The sequence below is a fragment of the Myotis lucifugus genome, unplaced genomic scaffold, assembly GCF_000147115.1.
Source record: "Myotis lucifugus unplaced genomic scaffold, Myoluc2.0 scaffold_49, whole genome shotgun sequence".
Classification (NCBI taxonomy): Eukaryota; Metazoa; Chordata; class Mammalia; order Chiroptera; family Vespertilionidae; genus Myotis; species Myotis lucifugus.
This window is the reverse complement of record NW_005871097.1, coordinates 5,707,083-5,730,795: the sequence shown is the minus strand read 5'-3', so window position 1 is coordinate 5,730,795 and position 23,713 is coordinate 5,707,083. Positions and strand designations below refer to the sequence as shown.

The 23,713-nt window shown below is 42.0% G+C and overlaps 1 protein-coding gene across 5 annotated transcripts in view; it reads right to left on the bottom strand.

Annotated features, from left to right (window-relative positions):
• Nucleotides 1–1,361: 1,361 nt before the first annotated feature.
• Nucleotides 1,362–23,713, bottom strand: part of GPM6B (glycoprotein M6B) — a 143,740-nt gene continuing 121,388 nt past the window's right edge. For 3 of the 5 annotated variants that reach the window (XM_014455736.2, XM_006088599.3, XM_006088597.3), the window contains 6 exons: nt 15,027–15,213; nt 13,177–13,333; nt 10,794–10,965; nt 8,340–8,413; nt 6,711–6,776; nt 1,362–3,436 (listed from right to left, as the gene is read on the bottom strand). In XM_014455736.2, coding sequence (XP_014311222.1) covers nt 3,287–3,436; nt 6,711–6,776; nt 8,340–8,413; nt 10,794–10,965; nt 13,177–13,333; nt 15,027–15,213 — 806 coding nt within the window. In that variant the 3' untranslated portion in view covers nt 1,362–3,286. Of the gene's footprint in view, nt 3,437–3,830; nt 5,173–6,710; nt 6,777–8,339; nt 8,414–10,793; nt 10,966–13,176; nt 13,334–15,026; nt 15,214–23,713 lie in introns of those variants that run through there. The other 2 variants (XM_006088598.3, XM_006088600.3) reach the window with 1 other exon arrangement.

The window sequence follows — 23,713 nt, the reverse complement described above, 5'->3', positions numbered from 1 at the left end:
ACATCCAAGGATATTTTTCCCATTGCTTTTTTTTTTTTTTTAAGAAGAGAGTGGAAAGGAGGGATGGAGGGGGAGAGAGAGAAAAAACATTGATGTGAGAGAGACACATGGATTGGTTGCCTCCTGAACACACCCTGACCAGGGCTAGGAATTGAACCTGCAACCCAGGTACATAGCCTTGACCGGGAATGGAACCTGCGACCCTCTGGTGCACAGGCTGACACTAACCACTGAGCACATCGGCCAGGGCACTTGTTGGGTTTTTAAATGAGTGGGCCCCTCCCCTAAAATTTTGACTTTCTTTTCACCTCTTAAAAGTTATTTCACAAGGTATAACTAGATAAATGGAAACAGCTCCATCTGCTAAAGGTTTTCACATTTGTGGCATGATTACTGTTGATAATAAAGAGACTGCACGTGATCTTAGCTAGCCATGATTTACACATTTATTTAGGTGATTCATGTAACTTAAGAAATAATTACACAAATGCTACATTAACAGAAGGTATGAAGTATAGTGTGATAAACAGCAAACTAATTGGGCTCCTGATTTGGTCTCCTACTGATTGTAAATGAAGGGCGGTTATCTGGAGGCGAAAAGCTGATTATTACTAAGAAAAGTTAGAGGGAGAAAATCCAAATGTGTAATCATGCTGACAGAAGTCATTTTAAACAGACTATAAAATGAAATCTTAAGGAATAGTTTTAGCTCTGCTGCTTTAGAAAATACTGTTAGCTCTAGCCCTGGCTGGTGATTCTCTGTGGTTAGAGTGTTGCCCTTGGACTGACGGTTCATGGGTTCCATTCATGGTCAAGGGCACATACCTGGGTTGCATGCTTGATCCCTGGCCCCGGTAAGTGCATGTGTGGGAGGCAACCAATCCATGTATCTGTTTCACATCAATGTTTCTCCTCCTTTCTCCCTTCCTTCTACTCTCTCTAAAAATCAAAGGAAAAAATATCCTCGGGTGAAGATTAACAAAAAAAGAAAACACTGTTAGCTCTAGATCTTTTTAAATATTCCCCAAAAATATTTCAGTAGACTTCTATACCTCGGGTTTGTAAAATAGCCAATGACATATGGACCCTTATGCAGATTGTTCCTTATACTTTCCCCTAACTTAAGTTTTGTGTTCATCCCATAGGTATATTGCTTTCATTAAGTCAGAAAATGTCTATATTTTTCACAAAGAACTGTAAAGTGTTAATGGTACTTTATGTAAAATACACCCTAGTGGGTGAGGTCATTTTCTTAAAAGAGATTTGTCAGAAATGAAACTTAGCACTCTCTTATAAGCTGGATTTCATACGAATGTGAAATCTTGATCATGCATACTATTTAAAAATGACACCATACTGAAGACGGAGAAAGAGAACATTTATGTATGTCAAAAGGCAACTGAATGAAGCTATAATTTTATTTCATTTCTCTTAGTACATCCACAACTATTTCCACCTAAATAGATCTTTAAAATAAGCATACACAAGTATTGACTATTATCTACAAATATTTATTATAACACTGGAATAGAACTACAGGAAGCCCTTGGCACTGATAGAAAATATTGATTCACTGTTAGGTTACAAAAATTTATACATAGCAAAATTTAATGCTCTTTACATAAAAAATATTAGACTACTTGAACAAAACTTTCGAACATTCTTGGTAGTAGCCACCAGAATTAGAAAAGTCAAATTAGGCTTTAGACACCGCTTCTAGAACACTGGACTCTAATGGCACCTGCACTGCCGGAGGAAACATCGAAGTTTGCCATGCAACAGAAAGCACATCACCAAGCTAGTCCGGAACAACCGTTCTACACGGGGGAGAGCTTCTCCCACTAAAAAAATAGTCAAGGTCCAAATAGGCATGTTTAGGCATTAACAACCACAACTGAAAGAATCCAAATGAAATATACTTGTTCACTTTTAATAGCATGTTGATAAAGTTATGCTTCCTTTCATTGCAATACAGTTCTGCACATGTATATGTTTTAAAATCCAGGAAAACAGCCAAACCACAAGTTAATTCTTAACATGAATATACATAGTTAACCCTATATTATGCAGCCCCCTTTAAAAAGCACGGATGCACCCAACAGTTATATGTATCATTTCATAAAGAACAACACAAAGTTTACCATCACTAATACCCAATACCTATAGTCACTTAATGTTCTGGTACACAATGATTTAGAAGGCAAGTTTCTGAAAATGGCTTAAACTCAAGCAGTTGTTGTTTTGCTGAACATGGAACTTTGATTATTCCAGGAAACTAAGATGATAAAAAGTGAAATAAATACCCTAATTTAAATTACTTAAGTATTCAAGTCTATAAAAGTAGGAGGTCTGTCGTCTATTTGCAATTAGGTTTTAGATAGTTGGTATGAAACTGTAAACTCACTTTTCAGACCACATAAAAATGGTTTAGAATGGTGGTCATTTTAATAAGGTAACACTTCTTAATTTAAAAAAATGTTTGTGGAAAAAAATTCTATTAAGTATTTTGGATCTCCTGTTGTGATGCAAGTTCTTAGAAATTTACAGCAAATACTCATTAAGGCTGAGCTGACATTTATGTCCCAAGAAGAATGATGACAAGTGGGTCATTTTATTACAATGAAGTCTTTTAGAAAATTGATTCCAGAAAGCTTGTCAAGGAGTCAGAATTCAGCTTCTTTAATGGTAGTTATAGCAGAATTATAGTAGCACATTTTAGCATTATTGAAAAAAGATTTCTGATTGGATCATAAAGTTAAGGTGTCCTAATCAATTATAAGAATTACATTATCTTTGATGAAGCCACTGTTTAATAAATGTTGGCTGTCAGAAATGGAACTTCACACCAATTTCATTTTATTCCCTATTAGGTACATCTGTTTAGGGACAGATGGCACACATGAATTTATGGTACCTTCCCTTGGTGCTGGCACATCATGGGTCCCTATCAAGGAGTATGCCATATTCTCAATTCCTATCTTGGTAGGATTGCTCTAGCAGTAAATGTGAACATGCCACAAATTTCAAAAAGATGAACTATCATTTTGTCAAAAAGTGTTGCCTTTTAAAATGGCTAACATGAAACCTCCTGTATCTGTTCTAAAGGAAAAGGTTTACCTACTGGAGGGTTTTCCTAGAAATACATCCCAGCAGCTTGAGATAGACAGTGAAGTGTTTGTAGTTCTACGTGAGTTTGTTTGGTGGGAAACACATCTGTACTGCAGAGCAGCTGTCTGATGATTTGTCACAGCTGTCAATGTGTCGGCGGAAGCACTCTGGCAAACGTTTATGTATAAGAATTGAGTTGTTCTTTTGACCGGGACTGGATATCTTGCAGTTCCTGTTCTTCCTTTGCTTTGATATCCTGGTAAGCCTGCATTTTGCTGGCATCCTTTAAGTAAGCCCAGTTAGAAGACAGTATCATGAGGAAGTGGATCTGGAAAAGAAGGGTGAGCATGATGGCTAGTGAGCATGTCAGAGGCAAAGCAAGCTGCTAGGTAGATTAGACGGACTTTACTGTAAGAAAGGGAGAGGGTTATTTCATATTAATACTCATTCTGCAATCAGAGGCATCAGATACTGAGAGCATGTTCTAGTAGAGTCAATATTAAAAGGCAGAAGAAAAGTTAGTATCCAGACATAATGCACTTGAAAAAAATGGTCAAAGTTAATTAAGAAAAAGCAAAAATAAAACACATAGCGGGTGCTTTTTACCATTTTGAGAATAATTTTAAAAACTGATACAGAAGTTCAGAAATGTGGTTATTTTTAAATAAGTGCGGTGCAAAGATCTTTGCTATCGGACAAAAATCAATTACCCAAAAGGCCTAAAAGTCTGAACAACGTTTATTTTTAGTAAGTAATAAAGAGCTACATATTTAACATGGAAAAATTAAGTAAATGTCAAAACCAAACTTATGAACTATAAGCAAAGCATGCAGTCTCTGTTAACAATTTTTTAGTAGTAAAACTACATTTTCCATTTTGTAACTGCCATTATTTCATTTCAAAAATGTAAAAATCCATATTGGCATTCTTTACAGTTGATGTGGTCAACACTTTTTCCCATGTATTTTCCTCATCTTTCCTGCAAAATCTACATCTCAAGTTCCTTATATTTCCTTCTCAACATACTTGAGACCTTCAGATCCAGGAACAATTTCTCTTCCCATTAAAATCTTACGAGTGCCTGGTTGCTGTGGCTCAGTGGTTGAGCATCGACCCATGAACCAGGAGGTCACGGTTTGGTTCCCAGTCAAGGGCACATGCCCAGGTTGTGGGCTTGATCCCCAATAAAGGGGGTGTGCAGGAGGCAGCCAATCGATGATTCTCTCTCATCATTGATGTTTTCTATTTCTTTGTCCCTTCCTCTCTCTAAAATAAAATTAAAAAATTAAAAACTTACGTGCAGTTTGAGAACTGGCTTTAAGGAATCAGTTACTACTTACCAACAACTTAGGGTTATCAATTTTGTGGGCTCTGAAAAGAAGGATTGTGTTATGTTAAAAAAATAACTCACATAAATCCCTTTTTCAGAGAAAACAAATGGGTGGCCTTTATTTTACTTCAAATTTTCACCTTACTTGAGGGGCATTTATTTGGTAGTGAACCATGCAATCATAAATTTTTAATGAAATTTAAAATATATTTATAAAATATTTTTCAGAAGGAGTCTGACAAAACAGTTTTCTTCCATTTCATCTTCGGCACTGTGTTCATTTTTGCCATTGAACTTGGTTATCGAGCTAGTAAAAATAACGGAAAATGCAGGTGTTTCAGAGTTTTAATACTTCACTTAGAGATATTGTTTAAAGTTTAAGTTCAAGAAAATTAATTTTTAATGGGTGCTGAGCAATGTCAGTACATAACTGAATCCTTTTCAAAATGTGGAAATAGCCAGATCTCATAATTTTGTAATTCACGTACGGTAAGTCATCTTATTAACCTTCCACGCAGAATGAGTTGACTAAAGCTATTTACAAATTACTGGTGCGAAACTGCAGAAGCCTAGACTCTGCTTTAGTCTGGGTGTCAGTGATGTTCATGCTACATCGTACAGCTCTCTAACGCTCCTTATGGGCCTCATGCAACTTAGAATTTAGTGCAGCAATCTTCCCGACTCTTAAACTTCAAAACCGCATAGTTATATGTAGTAGCCATCATGTAGATCAGCTGGTGGAAGAGAACAAAACAGGACAGTAAGATATAGGCAGTGAGGGCCAGTGCCACACTTCTAAACTTGGGTGGGGTGGGGTGCCAACTCGGCCTACGGTGTTTCTTTTTCCCATTTGTAACCACCACAGGCGATTCTCACGTCTAGTGCACACAAACCTTTTCTCCTTTCACATACACCACATCAGTCTTCAGCTTTGCCCATGGTATGTTTATTAAAAAGACTAGGACGTGTTTAAAGAATGACAAGATACAGTTCTGGGTCAGTAGCATCCGATGAAGTTAAATGCTCTATTTCCCGTCATCTTTCCAAAACTGTCTACTCAGGAGCAATGGGTCCTCTCCTGCCTGTTAAGCCCAGAGAGTTGGCGGCAGCCCAGAAAATGGGTCACACTGTGAGTGAACAGGTGCTTTCTTTTCATGGGCTGTCATGGGAAGGGATGACTTCAGGGATGGAAAACCTGGGAATGATTCATTTCTGAGCTGATGAGATGTCCCCCTTTTGCTTCACCAATCTTAGATTTCTTGAAATCACAAATCAAGCCCTCCCAAAATACATATCAGTGCACATACATACATACACACTCCTGTTTGTGTTTATACAGTTGATCCTCATTATTCACAGATTCTATATTTTCGAGTTTGCCTACATACTAAAATGTCTTTGTGACCCCCACATCAGCACTCATAGCACTTCCATGGTATTCGTGGACATGTGCAGAGTGGTGAAAAAGTCTTGTCTCCTAGTGGAGGTCAACCGAGGTGACACTGCCTTTTTGTTCCAGCTCTGTCTGAGCACAAGTGTCCTTTTTGTCAATCTGTTTAGTGCCATGTTTTTTGCATTCTTGTGGTTTCACTCTAAATGTTCCCTGTTCCAGGTGCTGTGTAGTGGTTTTAAGTGCAAGAAGGTTGTGAGGTGCCTTCTGAAGAGGATACATGTACTGACTGAGCTTCATTTGGGTATGAGGCATAGTGCTGTTGGCCGGGAGTTCAGTGTTAGTAAATCATGTCTTTGAATAGAATCACACAAAGCAGGCTTCTGTATTCCATTGGTTTGACAAAACTGTTGTGACCAGAGGTTCGCAGAAACCTAATCCTGTATTCCCCCAAGGAGCAATGGCTCTGTGTTGGTTAATTCGGTGTTGAGAAAACTTTATTCAGCATAACTTCTGTGCACAAGATCAACGGTACAAGTGTGTATGTATATATGCACATTTCCTCACATGACCATTTATCCATGATTGAAGTCATGAAAGTAAGGGCTGAATAAGCCACATTGCAATGTTCCCGTCCTAGTTAACAGGTGTTCCAGGTATTGGTCCCCTTTCTTCTTTCCACAGAATCCAATTTACATTACCTACAATCAGTGCCAGGACAGCCAACTAGTACACCCTGCAATCTAGACATGCGATAGGTTTACACAGGTGAAGTTTAACCCACCTTCAGTCCTAGAAGTGTTTCCTGGAAGGGAAACCTGTCGTTATAGAGACTGCTGGGAGGGGGAGCTAGAACAGGCCAATCCTCAGGCCCTTACTCACCAGGGCAATGACGGTGGCACCAGCTCCAGCACAGGCCACAATGAACAGGTGATAGGACATGTAGAACTAGGAAAGAAGAAGGCACCAACATGAGCATTTCGTGTGTAATGAAATGGGCTACTCCTGTTCCAACATGCTGCATCATCTTTAAGTGTTTATGCAAGGCTGAGTATAAGTGTGCGTTCCAGTCCAGCCCAGTTGGAATCACCTGGCGGGTGTTTAAACTTTCTGATGCCCTAGATCAGGGGTCCTCAAACTTTTTAAACAGGGGGGCCAGTTCACTGTCCCTCAGACGGTTGGAGGGCCGGACTATAGTTTAAAAAAAATTATGAACAAATTCCTATGCACACTGCACATATCTTATTTTGAAGTAAAAAAAATGGGAACAAATACAATATTTGTATTTGCATGTGGCCCGCGGGCCATAGTTTGAGGACCCCTGCCCTAGAGCAGTGGTCGGCAAACTCATTAGTCAACAGCCAAATATCAACAGTACAACGATTGAAATTTCTTTTGAGAGCCAAATTTTTTAAACTTAAACTATATAGGTAGGCACATTGTTATTAACTTAATTAGGGTACTCCTAAGGCTTAGGACGAGCCACACTGAAGGGCCCAAAGAGCCGCATGTGGCTTGCGAGCTGCAGTTTACCGACCAAGGCCCTAGAGTCTCACCCCATAACAAATTGTTCCCTGCCCTCTCCTGTAGCTTTCCACCTCCTGTAGGACGTGTTGTCACTCTGTTAGGGGTAGGGCCACAACATTAGTAATAAACAGAATTTCCGGAGGGTGAGGCCCAGAAATCAGGATTTTAAAAAGATTCCCAGGTGATTCTAATGTGCAGCCAAGGTGGAGAACCACTGGTCTGGAGGCTGGGGCTCAGCTATCAGTATATTACAATGCTGCTCAATGACTGCAATGTGCAGCCAAGGTTGGGATTCCCTGCCTTGAGCCATTCTACACTATGGATATACACACTGACCAGCCAGGTCGGCAGGGGCTCATTATTTCAGTAACTGATTGCTTTCTAAAAGCACATTAGGGTTCTCTTATACATGCAAGCTTCTACTGGTGCATTTAAGAGTTTTATATACCAATGCCTAAAGAATATTCTAGGGCCAGAGGTTTTAAAGCAAAGAATGTTAAGATTTAGTGCCAATTAATAAGGGTGCCCTAGAAATAACAGCAGTCACTCTGGCAATATAAGTGACCGACTGTGACGATTTATAAAATTTTGACTTACATACAAATACAGGGGACACTTTCCCCTGAAAATTAATTTACACTTGTCCTGTGACAGATGTTCTAATTTGAAAAACTGTCTGAAGGTGAAAGAGAAGAGTCTCTTTATACTTTCAAAAATCAGGATTGGGGTCACTTACAAATTGTTGCAGAAAGAGAAAGCTTTCTGATTGCTACGATCCTCACTGAAAGGGTGGACTGAGTGAAAGGGCCATCTTTTAGGTCAAAAGTGGTTGAGTACTGATTACATACAGTTCACTCTTTACAAGCCTGCAAAAAGGTCTTTCCTTGACAGCATTTGAGCCATCCCTCCTGCTTTTGCTCCCCAGGAGAATGGACTCTGTTTTGCTGTGATCATCTGTGAGCCTCTGACAGGAGAGTGGTTTACCTCGTTGGTGTTGCAGATGTTCTCTAGGGCGGAGCCGCATATTTTTCCTGGGAAAGCATTCCAAGGAATGATACCTGTGAAGTGAGTCCCAATAGAGAGTTAGGTGTTAGGGCAAACTACAATGCTTCATGCTCTCCCGTCCTCATCACTTCGGAAGCCAATTACAGTGCAGTTGTAGGTCATATTCTTCAGCAACAATGAACACACTTGCCCTCTGCAAAACAGCCTTTTGGAATAATTAAGTCCCATTTGGACTATAGGGCATGAGTAAAGTCAACTAGTCTGTAAGAGACTTAACCTGATACTATTTTTCTACAAATCATGCTTTGTTTAGTGGAGCTGCTATCTGTAAAAAATGATTTTTTCCCCTCCTATGTATCTATGAATCATAGTTGAGCAGCTCCAGGAGGACCCCCCCCCCTCATGAAGCATTTCATCATGCTGAGGTCAAGTTGATTTCCTCATGATTCCTTGGTCTGTGGCCTTGTTACTCAGTCTCTTTGTTAGTGGTTTGCCATGAGATAAGTTCTGAAATTGAGAGTCTGTGCTCAGAAAGTTTCATGGCAGTTTGACAGAGTAATTTGTTTTTGTTAAATAATTTGGACTCGCCGAAACCGGTTTGGCTCAGTGGATAGAGCGTCGGCCTGCGGACTGAAGGGTCCCAGGTTCGATTCCGGTCAAGGGCATGTACCTTGGTTGCGGGCACATCCCCAGTAGGAGATGTGCAGGAGGCAGCTGATCGATGTTTCTCTCTCATCGATGTTTCTAACTATCTCTCTCCCTTTCTCTCTGTAAAAAATCAATAAAATATATTAAAAAAATAATTTGGACTTATATTTTGTATGTCTTTGCTTTTATATTCATTTTATTATGTTTTTTTTTAATTTTATTTCAGAGAGAGGAAGGGAGAGGGAGAGAGATAGAAACATCAATGATGAGAGAGAATCATTGATCGGCTGCCTCTTACATGCCCCCTAGTGGGGATCGAGCCTGCAACCCAGGGCATGTGCCCTGACCTGGAATGGAACAGTGACTTCCTCATTTCGTAGGTTGATTCTCAAGCACTGAGCCATACCGGCTGGACCATTTTTTAATTGTGTTTTACAAATGTTTTGGAAATACTTTGGGATTGAAAACACTGACCTTCATCACAGAGTGTGGCCAGCACGGTCTGTGGTCTTTCTCACTGTAACCTGGACTCCTCCCTGCAGCAACATTGTGCGTTGGGGGCTGCTGCTCTTTTTTGCCATTAATGAGCAGGTGCATGCTTACATATTGAACTCAGCTCAATTTACACTTCCCCAGGAGGTAAGGAAGGAGGATTTTAAAACATTCCTGATTTCCTCCATCCTTGCTGTGGGCCAAAAATAAGTCTTCATGCTTCAGAAGAATGGGAAATGACGAGTCCCTAAATTGTCAGTGGAACCGGTGATTTAAAATACAGATTAAAAAGATGATTACCAGTACATTTAGACATTGATTTACAAATACTTTAAAAATCAACTTTAGGCTCTGTTTTCAACCCATCAGAAAGAAGTGTGGTTGAGCCTTGGTCTTTATGAGAAGAGATTATTAGGTTGATGGGCAATTTAAGACAAATTTCCTATTTATATCATAAGGTAAGAGGCTGAGGATAAGTCACACGGGAAAAACAAGCAACAAAAATGAAATGCTAGTCATCTCTCTCTCTCTCTCAAAGCTCTGAAAGAACAGTTACTTCCTCTTCGGTTCTAATGAAAAGCTGTTTTCCCCTAGTTGTTTCTGCCAAGAACAGGATTTCTGCCATCCTGGCTAGAAACACTAATTAAACTCCGTACATAGGGGATGTTGCCTTCTCTCACTCAGCAGGGAAATCAAGTCTCAAATTAATTGACAGGCACAGCAATGGCCCCTTCTGTGGCTTGTCAAAATGAACCAACCGTAGCTGCCTATTGGGATGATCCCATTCATTTGAAAACATGTTTGAACCTGTTTCCAACTGCCGGCTGTTACAGAATATGTTCTCATGGCTTTAAAATACATTTGGATTTTATGTTGTGTTTTTCAGGATAGATGGAGTTGAAGCAATTGGTCATTTTAAAAAAAACCTGCTTTGAAGAGTCAGACATACAAATTAATTGGATTATACAGGGCATGCAATGTTTTGGATGGAAAGTAAGATGATACAAAACTGGAATATTGAAAATACGTAAACTTTTTATAGTGGACATCGTCTTTTTTATTCAATTGCATTATGAATTAGCTTCTCATTATTAAAAAATGTTTGCTACTTTCTTGAAAATATAACAAAATTTTAAATGGCACCCTTTATAAACTAAGACCCTAATGATCTTTCCATTCTAATAGAAAAGGTATGGAAGAGATCATGATGATTAAAAAGAGGCCCATGTAATAATTAAGGTGCAGACTTACACATGAGAGCATAAACATTAACGGGGGATTAAAAGGAAGTACCGTATTGTCGGATATCCACGCAGATCTGCTCCACACTGGCTGTCCCGTTGGTCTGGGGTGACTTGATGACTTCACAAGTTGACCATATGTTGTAGAACATAAACACAGGCACCGCAGAGAAACCAAACACACCGAGCCAGGCCACTCCCAGCACATAGGTGAGGAAGACAAACTAAGCCAAAAAGGACAAAGAATTGTCACTGGACCTGCCAAGGCGCACCTCCTGGGAGGAATGATTCTGCATTTCTGACTTGATATCGAACCTGTGGGATGCATTCAATTCAGAGCTCCGTCTGCCACAGTAGTGACAAGGGAAGGGAGAATCAAGGCTGACCGGTGGGGCAGGGTGGTCACGCTCTCCAGAGAGAGAGTATGGAAAATGTTTACTACCGAAGCCCAGTTAAAAGTCCTTTTAACTAACAAGGACCAGAGATTTTCAAGAGATGATCTTCCTTGTCCAAGATCACAGAGCTAATTAGTGACAGGACCTCCCATGTGGCATTCTTCCTAAACATGAATTCTGTACTCACCATGGGACAGTGTCTGGGTGGTTTCACAGGCCACTTGAATTATAACCATATTAATTTCCCTCAAATTAAGTTCTTTTACATAATAGATGGATAGAATAATAGTCATACAAGAAATCCCTTCTCAAAAGCAACCTCCCTAGTTTCATGATCCTGTGAAATTACTAAAAGCATTAGATCTTGAACCTGTATTAAAAGTTTAAAATAGCCTTGCACACAAGTTTAATGCACAGTGAATCTGATCAAATTCTCATTTCCCCTGAGTTGTTTTTATCTTTAAGATTTACAGCAACTCTGCAAGCAAAGCCCTGGCTTAGGACAAAATCACTGTGTTCACCCCCACGTTGCAACACAGAATATAATCACATTGCTTTAAGTTTCTTCTTAACCTGCCTTGACTACCAGTTTTCAGAGAACTTTGAAAGGCTGTTTCAAACACATTGGGGTATTTATATTTTCAGAATGTGCACCCACGGAGTGTGTGGGTGAAGGTTCGGAATCCTAGTTTGGCTTTTTAGTTTTTCAGGCTGCTGCTGAAGAGGTGAAGGTTCCATCTAGCTTTCCACACTGCAGGAAATACCTGGGTCGTGCCAGGTTGGCCTGGGGTCAGCTCAAGACAGGTCACCTCCTGTCGGTCATCCCAGGAAACTGCAGGAACAAGGCATTTTATCTCAAGGGCATTTACACTTTGGGAAGCATTTGCATTTCTAAAAGTATTCAAAGCAGCAGAGTTCAGCAGTTTCACAGGCTCCCTCCCCAGTGCTTACGGGTGGGCCACTCCAGACTCGGCTTTCTTTTCTTGCCCTTCAGAAGAAAACTTGCTTTCTAATACATCACAAAGACTTGAAAAGGGGCTGGTGATTCTTTGCTTGGTGAGCCTCCCTTTCCCACAGCGGTCAGGGCTCCCAGGATAGCCGGTGCCCAGTGGAGAGGGCCTGTGGGGACATTCCTGTTCTGGTGGCCTCTAGCATTCAGAGTTCTGTCCTTAATGACAGTCGCAGGCAGAGCCTGAACTGATCGCATTCTGGCCCTGGGCAAACAAGCTTTGCTGACCTCTGATCTAGAGGAGAACAGAGCTTAGAAAGAGCTCATTAGAAGACTGGGTTATAGGGCTGGTGTGGCTCAGTGGTTGAGCATCGGCCTATGAACCAGAGTGTCAGGGTTCTATTCCTGGTCAGGGCACCTGCCCCAGTTGTAGGCTCGATCCTTAGTGGGAGGTGTGCAGGAGGCAGCTGATAAGTGATTCTTTCATTATTGATGTTTCTATCTCTCCCTCTCTGAAATCAATAATTTTTTTAAAGACTAGGTAATAAAGAGCTCATCCCAGAGGGAAACTCTAAGGGGGTTGAGTGGCTAGTACGTGTAAGGCTTCAGGATCACAATCCACATTCAAGATATGAAGAGAGCATTGAGACGATGTCCAAGTCTTCTCCTTTTATTGTGGGAACTTTATATTTGAAAAATCTTCAATACCCTCATTACCTATACCTTGATAAGGGAAATGTTTGATATAATACTACCTCCCCCATATATTTTAATTTATTATCAATAATATATTGAAGGTATTTTCAAATTCCAAACTCTAAATTAAGAACACTACAGGCATACCTCGGTTTTATTGCATTTCAGAGATGTTGTGTGTTTTACAAGCTGAAAGCAAAGACCCTCCAGCAGCAGAAAGATTATGACTCGTTTCATTGTGGTGGTCTGGAACCAAGCCTACTGCATCTCCGAGGTGTGCCTGTATGTGTGTCATGGACTCTCCCTGCATTCTCAGCTCGTAGCTTTTCTCAGCTACACAGTACAGAGAGGTGTGGCTCTGGCTGTGCATCAGACAATCTGAGATTCATACTCACCATTCCACTGATGCATCGGCCACAGGCGGTGGTTTTAAACTCCCCGTGAAGTTCTTTCACTGCACTCGTGGTGTAAAAGCCTTCTGCCAACAGGATGATCCCATACAAGAAGAAAAAGGACGCAATTCCATAGATGACATACTGCATCATTTGGATTCTACAGAAAGGAGGAGGAAAGCCTGAAGTTTTAAATCCACTGCCTGGTAAACAGACAGCGTTTTCAACCTCTGGAGGGAGGACATGAGGATGGTGTCCTGTGGCATCTCCTGCCACTCTCATGGCTGCAGTGGGCTTGTGGGCATTCCAGACAGGCATCCCTGCCCACCCCACTGCATCCTGGGCCTTTTTTCCAAGGTGGGCCCACTGTTGAGGTGCACAGCCTTCCCAAACAAGAGAGACTTTTCCTTCGGTCAGGGGCAGAGGTCCAGGTGTAATCTTGTAATACTTACCCAAGTCCTGTGCTGTGGGGGTTAGAATCCTCATTTTGCAAATAAGAAAGGCATTGAGCATGTTCTTTCTGCCATATCAAATGCCTCCCAACCAGGCCTACTGGTTAATGTTATTCTGAGAAGGCCCCTAAGTAAGCACTCAGGGCTTAAGAAATAACTTGGGCAGATTTTTTTTTTTGCATTGAGATTCTCACTACATAAGTGATAATGGTCAAGAGGTTAAGGTACAAAAAGTTAATTTACAACTAATTTTGTCCTATGAAAGCTGACAGGGACCCAGATGACTGTTCCTCAACCTTTGGCTGCCCTTTGGAACTACCGGGGGAGCTTTAGGAAATACTTGTCCCTGGGTACTATCCCCAGAGCTTATGACTTAATTGGTCTGGAGCAAAGCATGGGCATGGGGAATTTTTAAGGATTCCTGGAAATCTGAGAGCCACTCATCAAGTTCACTAGCTAATTAAAGCAGCACACCTTTCCCAGGGTCGGTCGTGGTAAATATTCTTGGTCTTCTTTGCACACAGTTGTATTCATTAAGTCCCTTATCCTGTTTGATCTTCCTTATAACCTCCCCTACCCCTGCTCATTACTTTGGATGTCATTCGTGAACAGATAAAAAAGAATAACATCCCCTAAGGATTCTTCCAACATGACTTCGTTATTGATCCATAAAAATTCACCCGTGCCTTTTTCAGTCTGGTGGAGAAGTTTTTTTATAATCACAAGACACCTAAATACTGTGAGACTTTGGAAGTCAAGGAAGGAAAAAGAAAATACTGGAGGCAATGGGGAAAGTATATGAAGTATATGAATGCACTGCTTCGGGGCTTGCACCGTTAGGAGAATCTGCATGGCAGTTGTTGAAACTCCACTGAGAATGGTTCCAGAATGGGGAGGCAGAGATTTGGGGCTCAACTCCCCCAAACTTTCCCTTTTCTGCATTGGGAGGTATCTTGGGATTTGTTCCTCTGCCTGAAGAATTAATGTCAAAAGTCCTGCGCCTGTGGAATTAGAGGGCAGTCCTCAACAGGGTTCCTATTATTCCAGGGATGGTAGTTTCTTATGAGACCACTGGAGGGCGCCTCTTACTTGGGAACCATGATAACTGGCGTGATGATCCGCAGCATCACCCTGCCACCGGCCCCCATGTCCAAGGCTACAGTGTGTGGAATGTCCTATGTGTGCAGCTTGCCATTCCCAAGTGAGATCCCAAACGCCCACTGCCTTCTTGGCCCTTTCTTTTTTTCCTTCTCTCATGGACCTTCTATCTGCATATAGCGAGCTTTCATGAAAAGCATCAGCTTTCTGCCAGGAGAGCACACTGTCGTCCTGTCGTCTTTCTGAAAACATCATGGGGTTGTTGCGTTTTAAACACAGTTTTAAAGGGAAGCAGGTACTTACACATCACTCAGCACGGCATGGTCCCTGATGTTGGTGGAGAAGTGTTGCTCAAGAATCGCCACAGTGCCTGCAAGAGCCACATGTCCACAGCCACAGAACAAAGCCACCCCGGAGAAGCAGAGGATGGTGGCCACCAGAGAGGCATAGGGGACTCCTCCCAGACACTTGATGCAGCATTCGAAGCAACCTAGACCCAAAGGAGAGAAATGCATCTGTTATGGGCAAGATGCTCTGGTCTTCATGAACACCACACATTAGCAAAGAAGGTTCTACTTTTCCATCTTCCTTCTCAGACCTTATAGTTAACAGTGCAACATCCCAAGGGCCAGTGGGGCAGTTGTCATGATCTCCTATTCTGTGGGAGAAGACTCTAGGGCTCCAGGAGGGAACGTAGCTTAATTTGCTAGATAACTGATAGATAATTATGTAGTAAGTCACAATTCTAGAGCTTCGCCACTGACCCGGGTTGGTGGGGGGACCTGCTTAAGTGACGAGGTGGAGCAATCACTCCCCTAACAGTCAAAAGAGAGGACAGCAGGGAAGCTGCAGTTCTACGAAGAAAAGCCACCATCAAGTTCCCCGCAACCTCAACCTTCTGGGGTTCCAAGTACCTCTATTTCTGTAGCAGCCAATGGCTTTGCCTGAGCCCTCACGTCCTGGGAACCAGAAGAATCAAATACAGTAATTATACTGTTGCTGCATTCAGAAAAATATGAACGTGATCATTTTGGAAAGGTGATAGGTATTTTGGTCCCTAGAAGTACAGAGTCACCAAGGCACACTTGAGTGGATCCCCTCAGGTTTCATTCATGTCAATATCAGAAATTACCTTAATTTTGTAATAAAAATGTCCCCCAGCCCAGCAGCACAAGCAGTTTATTCATAGTCCTCCTCCTCCCCGGCTTCCATCTGTCCCCTTCCTCGACACACATGTTCAGAATAAGAACCCAGAACTGGTGGATGACATTTAAGTACTTGAAGAAGGAAAAGGAACAGAAGGAAAAAAAAGACAAAATGAGCATCCATGAAGTGAAATGAAGGAGAGAGAGCCACAGTTCACTCTTCATCTTGAGAAGGATAAGACTTCTATTCGTTTTTAAAATAAACTTTTACTTGAGATGGCCATGGAGACCTCCCCAAGGGGCAAAGCCAGTTGCCATTTTCAGTTCGGAGACATTTATGTTTTGGTAGAGCAGTGCTGGCCTCAGGATAATGTCACTACCTCCCTGACCTCCTGTCCCTGTTTATATTATCCAGACCCTTAAGTAAATGGCTTGTCAGGGAAATCGAACTCTGAATGCATTATGAGGTCTAATAGCAGTCAAGAGCAGTTCATTACTCCAAGGCAGCACATGAAGCCAGCTACATTTCTTTTCCCCAAATGGTCTTTACAGTAGACAGGAAGTGGATACCCAGCATAAAACACTGGAGACAGGCTTTTCCATTTTGATGAGCATCCCATTTTAAACTAGCATTTGCTTAACCCCACCACATTACCAGGTTTCTCCAGCCTCGATGTGTTCTAGTACATAAAACAATAGACCTGTGTGTGTTGTATCATTCACAATCTCCCCACTCCTAGTCTCTATGATATAAGTAACAAGATGCATGCCTGCTTCCCTGGCTAACAATGTCATATCTGGTCCATATTGCATAGAGATGTGTGGCCTGGAGGCTCTGCTGTCCAACATGGTAGCCACTAGCTCATGTGGCTATTTAAAATAAAATAATAAATTCAGTTCCATGAGCTACATTTCACATGCTAGTAGCCACATGTGCTAGCAGCTGCCCTATCGGACAGAGCAGATTGAGAACATTCTATCATCGCAGAACACTGCTTTGGAAGATAGAGTTTCACCTGTCACATATTTGTTTTTCTATAACATGACCTGGGTTTTAACTGAGTTTTACTTTGGGTTTCATTAATTCAACATGTTTTTGAAGACCTACTGGGTACTAAGAACTGTGCTTGGCACTGGGGAAACTATGAAATCAGATGTCTTTTTTGCCTTCAAGGAGATCAGTCTAATAATGCTGAAAGCAGACATATAATGTTCTTATAGTACAGCATAAGATACAGACTGCTGGAGAGCCAGTGGATGGTGGGTGGGAAAGGGGAGAGAGAAGGACAGGAAGGAATAAATTCATATTGGGGAGGGATTAGGAAAGGCTTTCTACAGAAAGACCTCATATGCAGAACACAGTTGACATGGTGACATTGACATATACTAGTGATCTGATAAAAGGCTTATTCATTCCTGAATATTTTTGTTTTATATATGTATACTATATATTTAAATAAACCATATCCTTTCTCATCATTTGGAGTTAGGTTAGGTGTTATGGCATAGCACACTTGCTCTTTAACAATATAACTCATCCTTCACAATCCAGCTGCCACTTCAAAGGTCTTTCATCCAAAGTGTTATAGCATTCTGCTTCTTTCAAAGGAAATATCACAGCTGCTCCTTGACTCAGAAAGACAAGCGGGGTTAGAAGAATGCTGCTGTTCAGTCCCAACTTCAACACTACATCAAGGTTAAAGTTTCCCTCCAATTTATATCTCTCAAGGACTCCATATACCTCATGCTGTGGGTCTGATTTTATAACAGCGGGGGAAATCAGGGACTCAAGGATTTGGAGGATCACGTAAATGAATCAGTCTCTCTGCAGATGGTTTTATTTGCAGCTATAGGAGCTCTGGCTCCTATAGAACAGCAGTCACCATATTGGTCATCATTCCACATTCACAGATAAAACTCTTATGGACCTTGCTGGCCAGTGTGAGTCGAGGCTTGTGGAATGCAACATGGGAAAAATGTATAGGAAACAATACAGCTGGATGCATAGCAGGTTCATCTAAAGGCACAGCTCAGCCCTCACTCAAGATAAACTCTTCCCATAATCTTGCTGTTATCATCACTTTGGGTATTGCGGTGTCTCAAAGGTCTTGTTTAATTGAAGCTGTCACTTAAGCGGAGTAACAGATATGGGTGCAGATGACAGCATTAAAAAGGAGGGAGCAGCTGTCTATTCTCTTGTTCCATTTCATTCAATTAGTGACCATTCAATGCTCACCAAGTGTCTTCAATGTCCCAAGCATTTTGCTGGGCACTGGGGACTCAATGGTAGACTAAGATAGGTGTGGTCTACAGTCTAATGGAGTTTATAGTCTATGGGGAAATGGACATTAACCATATGGTTCTAAGCTCAGAAGTCCTAGGAGAGCAAACTATGGGACTCACTTAGGTTTCAGAGGGATAGCCATGGATGGCTTCTGGAGTTTAAATATGAAGGATGAATTTCAGTTACTTAGGCAAAGGGAGAGCAGAATGTGTTAGGGAGGATATTTCAGGAACAGAAGGAACAAAAACTCTATGGTAGAAAAGAACAGGGCGCTTTCCTGGGCATGAAAGAAGCCAGAACACAGAGTACACAGAGAGTGGGGCAAAGAAGATAGGAGGGATCTATTTCTGATAGACCACTTAGGGTCTTAGGCACCTTAAGGATTCTGGACTTATCCTCAGAATCATTTGAAGCCATTGAGCTCTTGTAACCATAGGGAACAGACTGGGGTTGCAAAAGATCACTGAGGCTGATGCGATGGGAACAAAGTGGAAGTGGAGGTGAGTAGGAACCCAGTATAATGGTTCACACAAAAGGTGACAGGAGCTTGGACCAGGGCAAATGTGGTGGCAGTGGAGGAAATTAAGGGGTCTGAGAGATGATTAAGATGTCAAATGGGCACAACTTGGTGTGGATTTGATCATGGGGTTGGGAATGGGTTGGTGAGAACCAAAGATGACTCGTAAATGTCTAACCAGATAGATGTTGTATAACCAGATAGATGTTGTATTGTTCTCCTAGCTAGGTTGGCCAGAAGAGGGCTAGGCTTTGAGGACAAAGATGTTGAGTTTCCTTTTAGACATGTTGAGTTTGAGGTGACTGGATGTCGTCTTAAGGGAGGATTTCTTGTAGGCAACTGGATCCGTGGGTCTATGGATCAGAAGAACTAAAGATGGATGCCATCAGCTTCTACTGGACAGCAATGAAAACTTTCAGACATCAAGAAAACATACGAGTGGACCATTTGTCAGTTGAAAGTGCTTTAGACCCTTTGTTTTGCAAAGTGTGGTCCTTGGACCAGCAGTATCAGCTTCAGCAGGGAGCTTGGGAGAAATGCAGAATCTCAGGCCCCACTCCAGACCAGCAGAATCAGAACCTGAATTTTAACAAGCCTCTGCCTCAGGTGACTTGTGTACACAAGAAAGTTTGAGAAGCCCATTGCTAGTCAACAGTCCCATCTTCCCAGTCTCAGGAGTGGCGTCCTGAGCCCGTTTGAAGTGCCTGTGTTGTGTTCAACCGTGTTTGGTGTTTTCCCCTTAAGAGGTGGCCCACTGAGCTTGGCCAAAACTCTAGCAAATCAAATGACAAGTTCCAGCGGCTGCAATGAGGAAACAAAATGTTTCAAGTTGTTCAGCTGTCCTGAAAAGAGTGCAACTAGAGTGCTTTTTCTGAGCCAAATAAGTCCTCTTAACCTCAGAATTTTTGACAAAGATGCTTTAGAGCCACACCATAGATGAGGTCTGAGAAAACAGATTTATTCCCTCACCCGACCCCGCCATGGGGCTGAGAGTGCCCATACAGACAAAGGAACTGGATCTGTGATTCAGGCTGTCCCCAGTGTGAGAAGTCACAGGCAAGACTGGTGTTTTGAAATGTGGAGGTGGTGCCAAGCATCAGCCGAGCACCACACTGTTCAAGTTCATGCTAGCTGAGGAAGGCCAATGCTTTTCTTGGATACTCCATAAATCCACACTCAAGTTTTCCCAAGCTTCAAACCGGCAAGGACAACATTGGTTAACGTGAACCAGAAAAGGCAAGGAAAGCATTTTTTCATGACTAAGATCTACTCAAGTAAAAATAAAAATCAATACCAGGCCTTCAAGCACATTTTGCTGTAATTCTCAATGCCTCTCACTAAAGCCCCAGAACCTCTTAGGTTAATAATGCTGTAAGCCTTCACTTAGCCGGTTTGGTGGCTAAAGAGAATTTTGAATTTTTGGTTTTGATTTACACAAAAAGTCCAGTGTGCGTTAGCCTAAGCGTTTAAATATAAACCACATAGTAGGGAGAAAGAAATCCACATCAATGCCTCTAACTCTCAATGGCCAGTTTGTCTCCAGTATCTCTAGAACCTTTTGTGCAGAACAACAGAATAAAACACGTTTTGTCCTCGGGCTTGCGGATGGCCGTTGCCATGGCTGTGGGTTCATGACGGCCCAGTGATTTGCCCCGAGTTGCCTGCGATCCTGGCTGCAGAGTTAACGCTGGCTCAGAAGGAGGGCCAGCGGGAACAGGGCTCACATTCTTCCCCAGGGAATGAATGTCACACTCACACACACCATGCTCTAAGCACGGCCTTCCTTGCTCCTTTACTGATTCCTAATGAGCCACGACATTAAAAAGAAAAGGAGAAGTAGCCAAGGTTTGCAACTTTCAAACAACCAGCCTCAGGAAAATGGAAGCGGTGAGAATCCTACTTAATAGAAGCAAAAGTGAATGTCAGCAGCGGTTCTCAACAGGGCGTGACTGTGCCCCCAGGGGACATTCTGTAATGTCTGGAGATATTTTGGGTCCCCACAATTGGGGGAGAGGGGTGCTACTTGTTCCAGTGACTAAAGGTCAGGGATGCTGCCAAACTTACAATGCACAGGGCGGCCCCCCCCAAGTATCTGACCCCAAATGTCACTAGTGCTGAGACAGCATGAACAAAAATCTATATGGATTTAGATCCGTGGTTTTCAACTGGGGATGATTTTGCCTCCCTGGGGACATTGGGCTGTGTGTAGGAAGACATTTTCGGTCATCACAACTATGAGGGCACTGCTGGCACCTAGCGGATAGAGCCCAGGGATGCTGCTAAACAACCTACAGTGCATAGGGCAATCCCTTCCCCCCAACAAAGAATGATAGGATGCAAAATGTTAGTATTGCCACAGGTGAGAAACCCCGCTCTAAGGTTATAACGCACAATCCTGGTCTGAGACACCTACAATTTTTTTAAAGGAAGAGCTTAAGTCCCGGCTAGTGTGGCTCAGTTGGCTGGCATATCCTCTCATGCACCAAAAGGTTGCGGGTTTGATCCCCATTGGGACGTGTGTGGGAGGCAACTGAGTGATGTTTTTCACTCACATCAATGTTTCTCTCCCCCCTCCGTCCTTTCTTCCCTCCATAAAAAATCAATGAATGTCCTCAGGTGAGGATAAAAAAATAATGACAAAAATTTTTAAAAAGAGCTTAGTAAACTTTAGTTGGCTTAGAAAATATCACAGAGCAGAGGCTCTCAAGTTTTGCTGCACAGTAGAATTATCTGGAGACTATTTGAAAGCCCAGATGCCCAGACTTCACCCCAGACCAAATAAATCAGAATTTCGGGGGGTGGGACTCAGCAATGAGAGGTTTTGCGATTTTAAAAACAAAGCTCCCCATGTGATTTTAATGAGCACCCAGGTTGGAGAACAAGTGTTCCAGAGACATTCAATTTTGGAGAACTTGCATCTGGCACAGGGAAAATATCAGAGTCCCAATCCTTACAAGGCTTCTTGATAAAATTGGTGGTAAGATTAACAAATGTGACTTTTTTGATAGAATGAAAGATCTACACAACTCAGAAAACCAATATTTTTCAAATGACCCATGTGTGATATGAAATCATTCTTGAATACGGAGCTAAGATAGTGCAACAGATTTGAATGGAACACAGTACGTATAAAAAGTGGAGCTTTGCAAACATGTAAAACAGTACTTACTACTCTTCTCACTGAAGTTTTATTTAGTTTTAGAAAATAGTTACCTTTCCTAAATATGGTTTAACATGTAACAGATTTATTATGGTTTATTATTTTAAATAAATAATGAGTTCATTCTTTCACAGTTAATTTTTCATTTATAATTTCTAATGCAGAAAATGTTTATTGATATAACCCACATGAGCAAAAGTTTTTGGGGTCTTCAATTACTTTTAAATGTGTAAAGGGACCTGTTTTTTAATAATGTAAAGGCAATTGCTTTTCAGCAGATCTTTAAAAAAACTTGTCCTAAAAGCTATTAAATATATTAAAAAATAGATTTACTTCTAACATTTGCAAAATGTCATGAGCAGTAGATGATAAGCAATTACATTAAAGTAAAGATATATTCACATGGTGAGAATGAACAAATTCAAGAAACAGACACTTCTTAGCCTCTTCCTTTGCCTTTGTGGGAACTGGCTTTGGCTTTCCTAAACACCATGTGTGTGTCTTAGCCTAATGAAGTGGGGGAGCAAAGAATCAGGGAAACCAATGGTGAGCAGGAGAAGCTAGCTCTAAGTTTATATATCGCAGATTTTAAGAAAGATCTGTAGGGTATTCAAGAAATATGAGAACTATCTGCATCATGAAGCTTTGGTAGCACTTAACCTCCTTGACCATCTGGGAGACAGCATCTATGTTTTCCTGGATTCACACAGAAAATCCCATAGATGACCGTTTGAAAGTGGTTCCTATATTGCCAGGGCCCCTGTTTTGCTACCCCAAGAATCGGCACTGGAGTGGGGCGAGGGACAGAAACACAGAAGAAATCATTAAAGCAGAATAGAGAGAGAGATGACTCAGGGGCATGGGGAGTGAGGTAGGGACAGATTTCCTGGGTCTAGTATGAGAGCTAAGGAAAGGGTGTGTGGTGGCAGCAGTGTGGACAGGCCTTGAAGAACAGAAGGATCCATGGTCAGGACAGATGGAAAAGTACAGGGGAAGGAGAGCAGGGCCAACCTACTGAGGGATGCATGGGGGGAGTTCAGGGTGTGGCCAAGTTTATCAAGGATGCCAGGGCAGTGTCAGGGTAGGAACCAGAAAGGCAGGTGGGGCTCTCCTGTGGCGGGGGGCCTCCGAGCCAGCTTGCACCTTTGCAGGCTTCATTTTGCCGGCAGTGAGGAGAGAGAGGTTTGTGAACAGGAGAGTTGACATGATCCAAGGTATGCTTTTAAGAGGTTAATCTGGGACTGGGGTGTAGGCTGGATTGGAGTGGGTGCAAACGAAAGTCTTCCACTGTAGGTGGTAGCAGAATGGGTCCTTTGGAGGTTTTTTCCAAAGCATACAGGGCGTGTTCAATGGAGGCAGGAAGGATGAAAATCAGACAAAGCTCGGAGCTACCAAGCACTCAATGTCACACAACATTTTATGGAAATGGTTTGACAAGAAGCAGTGAGAGAATTTATGTGAACAAGTCTTCATAAGGGTCTTCCAGAAAACATAAACTAATCCAGAGAGACAGAAAGCACATCAGTGGTTGCTTGGGGAGGATAGGTGAGAGGAGGGCTTACAGAGGGAACCAGGGAAACTTCGGGATTCACGAACACGTCACCATCTTGCTCGGGCACATACCGATGTCAAAACTTATCAACTAGGCCATTTTAAATATATCCAGTGTCAATCATACTTGAAAAAAAAGTTAGAAAAAAATAGCTACTTTTTAAGTTTGGTTTTTATAAAAGACACTAGTAATTGTAAAAAGCTGTGAATCCCTTTTGGGAACTAAGGATTGGCTGCACAAGGTAGGATCCACATTAACCTGGGTGGGGTGGGGTGACATGTCCCGTGGCTGCACAATCCACAGGACATGGATTCTGCAGCCCCCACTCAGTG